At 35.9% G+C, this 12,621-nt stretch overlaps 1 protein-coding gene across 1 annotated transcript in view; it reads left to right on the forward strand.

The window, feature by feature from the left end:
• Positions 1-9,571, forward strand: part of LOC131068330 (AP-2 complex subunit alpha-1) — a 69,099-nt gene extending 59,528 nt beyond the window's left edge. Inside the window, exons 20-27 of the mRNA XM_058003506.2 lie at positions 987-1,067; positions 7,427-7,591; positions 7,778-7,864; positions 7,962-8,087; positions 8,414-8,494; positions 8,586-8,657; positions 8,751-8,830; positions 8,941-9,571. Coding sequence (XP_057859489.2) covers positions 987-1,067; positions 7,427-7,591; positions 7,778-7,864; positions 7,962-8,087; positions 8,414-8,494; positions 8,586-8,657; positions 8,751-8,830; positions 8,941-9,088 — 840 coding nt within the window. The 3' untranslated portion in view covers positions 9,089-9,571. The remainder of the gene's footprint in view (positions 1-986; positions 1,068-7,426; positions 7,592-7,777; positions 7,865-7,961; positions 8,088-8,413; positions 8,495-8,585; positions 8,658-8,750; positions 8,831-8,940) is intronic.
• The last annotated feature ends 3,050 nt before the right edge of the window (positions 9,572-12,621 follow it).

Genomic DNA, 12,621 nt, shown 5'->3' on the forward strand with positions numbered 1-12,621 from the left:
GCCTCCCTTTTCTTGGCTGTTTATGTTTGTACTTGTAGATAATTGCTTGGCTTTTACCTCCTTTTGCAATGCTTTTGTTGTTTTACTGATTCATTTAATAGGAGATAAATAATAAATTCTTAAAATAAATTGGAGATAAATTACACATTAAAGTTTTATTTTGTCATCAAGTCTGAAGAAATATGCTGAGTGCTTTCACCTTTGAAATTTCTGTGGCTTGGATAATACTGTTTAATCAATCAAGTTAAAGTCTGGTGTTGAAAATTATGTGAAGAATTGCTTCAAGACACTTATAATTGTACAAATGTTATAAAAGTTAAACAACTAAGGTAAAATCTTGTCTCAGAAATTGTGCGAATAGAAACACTGAAACACACAAGTTATGTGAATGCTATAAGGCTTAACGGTTAAAACTTACATAGGCCCAGAATTAGTTAAAGAGATGATTAGTATAGTGTTTTACTCTTGTTTATAACTTGTAAGGATATAGCATGTGTGGTCACTTAAGAGTTAAAATAAATTTTCCCCAAGCAAAGTGGAGAATGGAATGTGAAAATGGGGGAACTGATTCTGGGACACCTTGCCTCCCCTAAAATAATTTGAGGGGTTGGCACAAGAAATATATGTACAAAAGCACAAAAACATATCTGATTACAATTTGATAATTCATCATGTATCAACTCAATAGAAATGCCGAAGGGACAATAATTGAACATGTACCATGATGAAACACAAATGACCAACAGACAAGAATGGTCAAGAGAATGACCAGGGACATTTGATAACCATTTTTTCATCCTTGTTTCTTTTGAGGACACATAACCCCCATCCTCTGAGAAAAGATCTGCAGAGAATTTTGATTTAAAATGTAGAAACCTTTTGAGTCCTACATATGGGTCTATGGAACTGGTATGCTGAATATCTTTCTTCTATGCACTTTCAAACATTAATTTCGTTCTTAAATCTTGAAAATGTGAATAATGCAGCCAATTGGGGATGTTGCTGAGCGCTTTCAAGCATTATGCCTTAAAGATAGTGGAGTTCTCTATGAAGATCCTTTTATTCAGGTATGTCTTCTGATACTTGCTCATCTGTTCATAGTCTAGAATCCTAGATGCTTCAGTATGCATGTTGCACCATGCTGATAAGGGGGTCTGAATTGATTTGATATGGGAGATTATGTTAAGCTTATTCAGAAAGGCTATAGTTTGTCATTCTCAGTAGGTTGCTGTTAAAATCAGAACTTTATTGTTAAACAGTTTGTGAAACCTCTTGAATCATCACTTTTGTTTTAATAATTTCATATCCACATGCAGCTTTTCTTGTTATTTTGAGTTGATCTATCTTGAAACTGAGGAATGAAGAACAATTGCTTTGAAACCTCTATTTTTTGCATTATTCTGTAATTTTTTTTTTTTCAATAATTAGTTTGCTCTTGATCAGGTATTAGGAATTCCTAATTTAACAAATCTTAATTTAAAATGAGCAAACCAAATTTTTAACAAGCCCAATTTAAAAATTAGCAAACCCAATCTTTTAACAACCTCTAATTTAAAAATTTGTAAACCTAATACCCTAGAGAATTATCGGAGTTTGCTAAATAGGTATTACGATTATGATTAGAAATTTAAAAACGCAAGTGTAAAAATAGGGAAAAGTCAGTTTAAAATTAAATAACCCTGTTTTAGATAGTAGCAAGCTCTGATATTTCAACCTATAATATTTTATACCCTAGATCTGATTAAGTTATTCAGAAAAATTAGAATCTAGAAAAACATATAATTCTAGGGTTTTAACTATTACAAAATATTTAGCAAATTGCAATGCCCAATATGTAACCACCACAGATCCATCTTCACGTAGATGATGTCTTAAGTGGTATTCATTTTAGGTAAGGACCTGGGGTTGATTATGGGACCCCAACCCCAAAACAAGAGAAACATAGAAACAAAATAATAGAATAAAATAAGCCTGCAAAAGCTCTTTCTCAAGGAGAGTAGCAAGCTCACACAGAAATATAAGAGAAGGGAACCAATCAAGACCAGAAAGAAACAGATCCATCACATAACATAATTATGGGAGTTGAGAATCACCCCAACAGGCCTGTCCACAACTGCTAGGTGCAGTCTCTGTTGATCAGATGCTCTGTTGTACATGCCAATTCCAGAAATAGCAACCGATTTAGCTTTCACAAACTACAAGCTCAGAGAATTGTCAAGCCTTTCCACTGGAATCTCCTTGATAATTGTAGCCCTCCTAACTGAATGCACGAGGATTTCACCTTCAAGTCTTAGCAGACCGTACTTACTAGAAATCTTTGTGTTGAGAAACTAACTTGTGCTTCATAACCATTCGCAGGTCTTGGCTGAAGACAGCAAAATTGTTCATTTCCAAAACTGCATAATGAAGTTCCACTTGCGTCGCCTTAAAAATCTGTCCCTCAACATTCACTGGAGTCATCTGCACCCATTGTGACCACCAGCTCCTCCAAATCCTCTGCCAGTAACAACAAAAGAGCTTCAAGAGAATACCTAACCTCTACTGCTTGACTGCTTAAGAAAGTTTGCCCTTATAGTCTGCCAGGATTGATGGGAGGGAAGAGTCCCGTTATCTGCGAAACCATTTATGCCTAAGATGCTTTATACCACATTCAGCAATGTCAGGCTGGAACAATTGAAAATCCTCTTCAATCTATGGTTGGAGATGTCACCTCTTTGTAGCAGATTCTGTGGAGAGCCACCCAATCTACCTACCATGACAAGAACCCTAAGAACAAATACACCACTCCACAGAAAAGCTAGAGAAAAAACTACAAACAATAGAAATCACACCATAAAATACAGACTGCCATAAAGTGCATGCCCATTCTCATGGCATGTCCCAGTACATATATAATGGTGCATGAGCCAGGTCTAAATGCAATGAAAGCAACCAGTATTTGATATTAACTCCAAATGAGTAAAAGCAGTTCTGAATTAGAGTTCACACTATTGAAGTAATTAAACACAAAAACAATAGTGATTAGTAGCTTAAAAATAGTGATGTAATATTAAGAGCAATCGGAGGATAATGTAGATACCAATCACTCAATGGTGCCAATCATGATCTATCAAAGTATTAAGGTTCTCCCAGTTGTGAACAGTGCCACATTCCACAGATGTGAAATCAGATAAATCAATCTGTTCATTTGGCAATAGATCTGCCACCTTATTTTATTCTCTGTAGCAATGGGAGAAATCGACCGAATCAAACTGCTCACACCAGATTAGGGTCTCTTCTAAAATGGAATTTAGGATTTTTGTTTACAATTTGGGTAGCTGGCTTTTTTTAAAGCCTTATTGACAATCAAGGATTCTCCTTCAACCAATTAATTGTGGCAGCCTTTGGAATATGCCATAATCAGATCAACTAAGATTACTTCCCACTCAGCTTCATTATATGTTTTACAACCCAACCTTCTCAATCTGTCCTTAGTAAATGCTCTCGTAGAGTCATGAAGCACACAACGTGCCCCAGCTAGGCCTAGGTTGGCACAAGAAGCTCCATCAAAGTTCAATTTCCAACCTTGAGTATGAGGTATTCAGTTTCCAAGATGTGCTATATTCTTAGGAATCATTAACCCATTAACATGAGTCCTCTTAAGTGGTTTTAGTGCTGTATCATTTGTAGAATAATGCTTCTTTAACCCATGTGCATTGATAATAATCTCAAAGACACCCTTACATCTAAGTTATTTTTCTATCAGATACAAGGATGATGCTTTTTTTTTCCTCATAGAGTATAATACACATTTCACCCACGTTACATGTACATCAGTGATACAAGGTAATGGGACCATGGTGTTAGAGCTTGAGAGAAGGATGATACATTTTAGTTTTCTCTGTCTTTTATTTTAATACTTCTTTTCACCCATGTACATTGGTAACAATGACACGACAAGGAAATCATAAAACAGTTTTAGTATTAGAGAGAAGGATGATGCTAACTAGAGTTACGAGACTTGGCCAAGATTAGACAAATTGAAAATTCCGCGAAATATAGAAATTGTTAAGGATTCAAAACTTTTATCTATCACCCTTTAATAAATAAACTTTAAAGACAATAAACTAATCAAATCAAAGCTACTTTGATTTTAGCCAAAGGAAACAACATTCTTAAAAAGATCAATATTTCAAGTGTTTTAAGTGTACAAAACTCATAGATTATGATATCCATGGCACAAAAAAAAAAAATCACAATATGGAGTCATGAACTATGGTAGAAAAGAGCTTGTATCAATCAGCCAGCATTCCTAGCTCTATGTGGAGTCAGGTGCTTGTATCTCAGATAAGTCAGCAAATGCTGCTACAACCGTAGGAGCATTACTTGTGGTAGGGATTGACTTAGCAAACCAGAAGTATGAATGTAATCAATTACTTAGGATATAATTGAGGAAAAATCAAAAGAACAAAAAAATGTTCCTTTTCCATCCCAACATGGCCCAAAATGATTTGTCTTTTTTTTTCTTTTGATAACTAGAGTGGGGATTTGGGGTCAGCATCTCTCGTGGGGTCCAGGAGCAGCCAAATGAAAGCCTTTGAGACCACATAAATCTTTGTGGCTTATGCCATTTTTCAAAGTTTTATTGTTTGTAACCAACCTTCAAGAGTCCTCCAAATCAAACCCCTCAAAAAATGCTCAACTTTCATGCTTTTATGTTATGAGTGTTTTCATTTTTTGCCCTGGTTTTCACTAACTTGTCTGAGTCTTCCTAGTAGGACTCACTGGGTTTACTGAGTGTGGTAGCTGTTGTCATTTTATGACACCCTTGGTCCATCAGTGAGAACTGATCAGAGATATGTTCCATTGATCAATGCGGCCCCAGATTGATCAAGGAGAGAAGAATCTTGAAGTGTGAAGTGTTGCCTTGTTCGGAGGAAGTTCCTCCCTTGGCCTTTTCTTCTTCCCCGGAACTCCGGAACCTTGAGGCCTTGAAGATCTTTTCTCTTTGCCCTCTCTTTTCCCTTCTCCTGAACTCCGGAACCCTAGGTTCCGAAGTTCTTTGCCCTTGTCTCTTTCCTTTTTCCTTTTCCGGAACTTTGGGACCTCAAGGTTCTGAAGTTCTTTGCCTTAGCCACTTCTTTCCTACTCCGGAACTCTGGAACCCCGAGGTTCCGAAGGCCTCTTTCTCGCTTCCCCTTCTTCTCTCCGAAACTCCGGAACCCCGAGGTTCCAAAGTTCTTCCCCTTTTGCCTTCTCTCTCTAGTTCCTCCGGAACTCCAGAACCCCGAGGTTCCGAAGTTCCTTTTCTTCTCTTCCTCTCTCTATCCTGGAACTCCGGAACCCCAAGGTTCCGAAGTTCTTCCCTTGTCTTCCTCACTTCGGGAGTCCGAGCTTTCGAAGTCTCCGGGCTTCCTTTCGACTGGCGACACTTCCAGATGGTGTGATCGACACTCAAAGCTTTAAATGCTCCGACAGCTTGGTGACTTGTGCACTTTCTTTTGTGGGTGGAGCCACAAGGGTGCATTAAATGTTTTTGGTGCTTGGTGACTTATGTCATGTCTGACTTCGGAAGGTTAGTCAGTCCACCTTCCTCAGAGTTGCCTTTGGTGGTATGGCTAGGTTGCTTGCATGTACAAGCTAGGTGCATACACTTCCCTGCACTTCCAGACTGACATGCAGGGGTCATGATCACCATTGAAACCCATTTTTTTCTATGTAAGGCTGTTAAGCCTCATTGTAAATGGTTCTCTCCCTGCTGCCTTGAGCTTTCCTATGCTCTTTCTCTTCTCTTGAAGATTTGTAATTATTTTTTGCATTTCTGCAACTGTAAGATTGGCTTTTGGCCTTATGATTAATTGAAAATCACCATTCTTGCCTCCTCCTAATCTATGTATGCTGTGTATGCTTTCTTACCTTCATTATAGGTGTATGTCTTGTGGCTTTTCTCTCCATATATGCTGTGTTAACTTGTTTTTGAGAGTGACTTGTGGGAATCCTTCTCCCCTCTTGACACTTAGCAAATTCTAACCTCCATACATGCGTTTGGGTCACTTATGCAATTGAAGTTGTGCATGCAAATTCTAACCTCCATACATGCGTTTCGGTCACTTATGCAATTGAAGTTGTGCATCTTTTGGGTTTTTTAGTTGGTTCCTTGTGTCATTTCGGTAGGGAGAGAAACAATCTCTTATCTTGGTGCATCGCCTCCTTTCATTTCAAGCATTCTCTCTTCCCTTTACCTCTGCAAATTGTTAGGATAGGCTTAAGAGTTAGTTTTGAAGTGTTGAGTTAGTTCAACACTTGCACCTGGATTGAGAAGGAAGCTGGTCTTCTCCGGAGATTCAACCCCTTGCGCAAGGTCCCACACTTCGGGGTTGTTTCCATGTTTCACAAGGTTGCTAAGCTTATAGCTGAGCAAGGGTGCAAGCTTTTGTGATAACAGTAGCCACTGTCACGAGTCTTTGGGCCTCATTTGGCTTTTCTTGCCTTGGGACTTGCCGAGTCCAGGTGATTTTTGTAACAATGGTGCTAACATGTCAACTCTAGAATATGCACCCTAAAAGTTATGTTTCCAGACTCATAAAGATATTGGCACACTCAGTGCCTTCTAAACCTTACTTTACTCATAATTTTATTAATATAGGAAATTATTACTTATACATTGTCTGTAAGTGGATCTTTTGTAGTCTAGTTTGGCAAAGCTTTTAGAGCATGTAATGGCATAAAGTGTACCTTGAATCACTATTATCATCAGTATGGGTTTTTCATACTTTTTAATAAGTGTTTGCAACTAATTGAGGTTTTGTGGTATTAATTCAGTCATATATTTGAATTAATTTTGTGGAATTTTTTCAGGAAACCTATCTCTAGTAAATATTGTTTGTTGAATTTATGCAACTCCTGCAAGTATCTCACATGTGTGACGAGAGAGATCGCAATGACTTGATATACCAATTGCTATGATTTTACACTTGTTATGGGATTGTGTCCTCAAGTCTTTTCGATACTTGTCATACATATTACATCTGTGCTAGTATATATGTATATGTATATGTAAACGTACTGTCATAATTATGTTTACACAATGTTAGAAGTCTTACAATAGAAAAAACCAAGTTTCATGTGAACCTTGGATTTTATGTTTAGTTCAATTAGTAAAATGTTTGTTCCTATATGTATAAAAGATTAAAATGTCCCTTACTAATTTTTTAAGTTCTCTCCAATTCATTCATGTGTTTTTGATTATTTTAAATTGAACATAAATGTCAATTATTTCATGAAATGTACAAGGAATATGAGTTCCCTGTCAATCAAATACGGAATCTTGCTGTGCTCATATCTCCATGCATATGTATTGCATCTCAATGTATGTTCATTTCTTTTATTGCATCCAATTATCTTCTCTTGCTTCCAAATGTTGATGAAAAACGGTTACCTTTTACAGATAGGTATGAAGTCTGAATGGCGAGCTAATCAAGGACGTCTTGTTCTCTTTTTGGGCAATAAGAATACTTCAGCCCTAACTTATGTTCAAGCTGTACTGTTGCCACCGGCACATTTGCGGATGAAGCTTTCACTTGTTCCTGATATAATTCCTCCTAGGGCTCAGGTTGGTGCAAATTTGTTGGAATTGTAGTAAAATTTATATTTTTTTTGTGTTTAATTCTATATGCTTTTTGTAGATTCTGAATACTATTTGAGCTTTTGTAATTATAACTTAAAAGTTATTCTATTTTTAATTGTATCCTTCAGGCTATATGTTAATGAAGCTTCGGCTTTTATATGCTTTTTGCAGGTGCAATGCCCACTTGAAGTTGTGAATCTGCGTGCTAGCAGGGATGTGGCTGTTATAGACTTCTCCTATAAAAATGGGGCCGTACCAGTAAGAACAAAATATTTGTATGTAGAACGTTCAACATAGTTTGTTTCTGTTCTGGTTGAAATGATCTTATGAATATGTTTTTTTTTCTGTGCTGCAGGTGAATGTCAAGTTACGACTACCAATTGTTTTTAACAAATTTCTACAACCTCTTGCCATGACCACTGACACCTTTTTTCCACAGTGGAGAGCACTTGTTGGCCCACCAGCTAAGCTGCAAGAAGTTGTATGTATAATCAATCAAGGCAAACATCTGTAAATATGAGGATTTTGTAATGTCATATTTTCTTGATTGTTTGAATTTTTTAAAGCAGTGAACTGAGAATGGTTGCTTCTTTAATTCTGTCAATATTTATTACATTTTCTTACTTCTGGCACATTTTGCTTTTGAAACTAGCTCCTAAGGAAGTCTCTAAAACTACTAAAGGCTTCTGGTTATTCTAGTTAGGGATTCCCTACAAAGTTTTCTAGTGATTTGCTGATGTCGGTGTTAGATTTGGCTAACTTTTCAAGGCAAAATGTGACATTGAGAAACAATTATGCTAAATGCAGGTCAGAGGGGTGAAGCCTTTATCTCTTCCTGAAATGGCAAATTTGTTCAATAGTCTTCAAATAAGTGTTTCTCCAGGCCTTGTAAGTAAATTTTTGTAAATATTATTTGGTACGTGTTTAGTTGCTGATTGGTATAGCTTGATTAAATTAATGATGGAAATATATAATGCAGGATCCCAATCCCAACAATTTGGTTGCAAGTACTACATTTTATTCTGAGGCTACAAGAGCCATACTCTGCTTGGTACGTGACTAACTTTTCTTAATGGTCGTATCATTTTTCTTTGGAAATTTGCTGGAAAATAAATTCATGCTTATGCTATGTTTGATGCATCAGATTAGAGTTGAAACAGATCCATCTGACAGAACCCAGTTACGGATGACTGTTGCATCAAATGATCCGAACACGACTTTTGAGTAAGTTTTTCTTTGGGAGATTTGTTGAGATAAAATTTTAAACCAGGTTTGATCCAGGCATTATGCTTTGAACTAATCATTTTGTAATTTATGCTTGCTTTTGCTTGTAGGTTTAAAGAATTTATCAAAGAACAACTTGTATACATTCCTACAGCTCCTTCTGTAGCTTCATCTGCACCAACACCCCCACCTCTGCCTCCTGTACGCTCTTCTTCAGGGATTACAGATCCTGCAGCTGCACTTGCTGGTTTGATTTAAGGACTGCACATCATTAGATATGCATCATTTGTTACCTCTGGATGTACGATATATGTAAAAGCTCTTTGAGTGGCCTCCTTTCACTTGTGTGCTGTCTACTTACAAAGTCTTCCATGGCCATTGGCTACTTGAGAAGCAATTGGTGCTACGCAAGAGCTGGCGGAGACATTAGGAGAATAGTGAAATTTTATTTCTAACAGAATCAGGAGTGATATTTTGAAGTCATTCAATCAACAGGCATGATTATGGGATAAATGATTGGAGCTTTTTCCTTTTCATCTTATCCTTGTCTGGAATTGATGATCATGTGAGTATTTCTTATTTGTAATTTTCAGCACTGGTTCCTGTGGGAGCCTTTTGTATTGGTGATGTTTGAAAGTAGGCCATCCACAAGTAACCAGCAACGATCATTGTAATAGTTTTCCATTTTCGATTAGTTATTATTTATTCAATAAAGTTGGGATCAAATGAGTTATTTGGTAAGAGCTGAAAATAAGTTTTACGATTCAAGGTTATGTATATGTACAATTTTGTGTCATCATAGAAGAACTTGCCAGTATGCACCACCTATTTGAATATGGAATAGAACATTCTGAATAATTGGGTATAGATTATTGCTGAATTTTATCTTGTCTTTTGATCTATTGTTTTTGATATTAAAAGCAGCAGCAAAATTTGATTTATTGTTTACTTGCAGAAGTTGTCTCCACTTATTCCTATGATTCAAGATACATAAATGGCTAAAATTCTACAGCAGTTATGAAGAAATTTGTGTGCCACTTAGATGAACGCAACACAAAGTAATGATGAAGTCAAGGAAGTAATTATACAGTTTCAGATGCCAAATTGAAGCAAAATAGTGAAAGCTTATTAACATGGACATGGGAGTTGAGGGATGTTGAGATGTTACTTTATAATTGTAAACTCGAACACCTTAACAAGGCACCACGCACATACAAAAATAGATAAGAACTAATTTTGAGGGGATATTTACATGGAAATAATATCATATAACTTTACACCTGGCTATGTATACATATTTTAAATTAAAATAATTAATGTGCTATAAAAATATAAATGAAAATTATAAATGAAAATTACGGTCCTTTGAACAGTCCAAGGTGGGTTATTATTCTAACAAGCTTTGGTTGCCCAAACTCGGTTGATTAATGCTTTTGTGTCCTTTTGTTTCAAAATGTAGATGAGTTTTTCCAATAAAAAAATCTACCCCTACCTGCTAGAGAAGCAGAAAAATACTTTCCCCAGGGATTTATTATATTCGATGATGTAAGTAAAAAATAAGTTAAATAAGCCATTATTTTAATTTAATGTGAATTGTAACTCTCCTAACACTCTTAAAATTATAATCTCAACAGACAATGGAGGACAAATGTCGAGAGTTTTACACAGGTTGGAAATGATATCTTGCGGCAAAGAACAATTGAAGCAGGTTCATTAGAAAATCAAAAGAAAAAGGGTTCAATTCTAACAGAAAGAAGTCCAGTTGTAGCAATGTGACTGGTATAATGACAACTGCAATAGGCGGCTGTTATGGAATTGCCATGGCTCTGCTTGATCATAACCGCAGAAATCACGCATAAGAGACAATTATTATGCCCCAAGCTCCACACTATATGGTACCATCCTACTAATTTGCAATCGACAATTATGCTTGCATACATCTATCGGAAATCTTGGAACTCCTTGGAGCAAGGAAGGAAATTTGAATCATTGTTAGGTGTTACAAACTATCGATGAACATGTGATAAAACTGTCACTTCATGTAGTGATGAAAATGTCACTCTAGTAGGTATCCACCTTGCTGGTTTCAAAATTATAGTGGAAGTTTCAGAACTACCTTGATAATTACCTAATCATTGCCTAGCAAAATTGATAATTTGACATTTGTGGCATGAAAAAACCCCTTTTGACACTTGCACCCTACACAAATGTGTCTTCTAAATTATGTTAGACTTAAACATGGAGTCGTTTGATCACTTTGTAGATTGCACCTCCTCAATACAAAGGATTTTAGTTGATAAAAGCTATGAAGACTTACAAAATGAGAGATGATCCTCTTAATGGATGAGTTTGTTGCCACCCAACCTTGCATCACCTTAACCAAGAACTTAAAAGATTATCTCTAACAATTTGAAGGTATTTGAATTCTTTAAGTAGAGGCCAAGGGTCGCGGGGAAGAGTTTAGTCATGCAACATGTTTAACTAATAGATCTTTATGTAAATTTTGCTTGTGTACTAGTTATGATTGCATTGTGTTCTCTCTTGGTTCTCATTTTGGCAACTCCAAATCGTCAAACTTTTGCATATAGAGGCATTGTTAATGGTGGTCTTTACAAGAATGTTCAACATACATAAGAAGAGTAGATGATATTGAAAAGAAAGCCAATTATGATAGTGTATGTAATGAACATAGAGGGTTGATAGATATCTTTGTTTCACTTGATTTTTAATATATGAGGTTTTAAAGTAATGTAAAAATTGAGAATTGTTTGAAAAGGAGGATAAGCTTTCGCCATGTAAAATGGAAAATTAGTTTGTTTCATTCAATTCACATGGATTTCCTTTGATTGAGGACTTTATTAGTCGATTCAAGAATTTGTGCTTACAACTCTAGTGTAATGTTATACAAAATAATGATCTATCGATCTCAAATGTAATTTCCAAGTTGGGAAGTGCCTATTCCATCTTTGTACCCAACTTCACACGACATGATATTTGAGGAGATAGTTTTCATAGTTTATATAAGAATAGTTGCTTTAGACAGTTTTCATTATTACCCATTGGCTGAAAAACAAGGTTCTAAGCAAAAACAAGGACAATTTTAGGCCAAAGATACAAGTGTTGGTACATGTATAGGTGTAGGGACATGGTCTTATAAGCACACTAAAATCCACCAAAATCCACATAACTAAATTTGTAACCTTGGATTCATTGTTAGGTATATATGATAAACCTGTCAAAAGAATTTATGATCTTTGGAAGTCAAGATGAGGAAAATATTAACTTAGCATTCAACACATCTTCCATAGGTTTCATAATGGATTTTATATTTAGGGGCTACTAACCATATGGAACACATGGAAGCTATTTTATACTCGTAGGGTTATTTGTGGGTAAATCTACTCTCTTTAGTGGTTTGGGTGAGGGATTCATATAGATAATAGTGTGAAATTTTTGTTTTCTCCACGCTCCATACTTATGTATGAATTATTATCCCTTAAACTATATACATACATTTGAGATCACAACCCTTACTGTTTGTAACCGAAAGTTGTGCAAATAATTCTAGCTACCAGTAAAGTTGACCCTTAAACTAATACAAGTTTGATCAATTTATACCTTTTGATTGTAATGTCACAAATCATATATTTAATGATAATAACAGATTTGAACTTAAACAATAAACTTCACCAAACATCACTAATAAAACTAGCTAGTCAACACCCAAATTTGCACAAATTAAACCAGAAACACATGCAACTTTTACATTGATATATTATGAACATAATGGA

The sequence above is a fragment of the Cryptomeria japonica genome, chromosome 11, assembly GCF_030272615.1.
Source record: "Cryptomeria japonica chromosome 11, Sugi_1.0, whole genome shotgun sequence".
NCBI classification, from domain to species: Eukaryota; Viridiplantae; Streptophyta; class Pinopsida; order Cupressales; family Cupressaceae; genus Cryptomeria; species Cryptomeria japonica.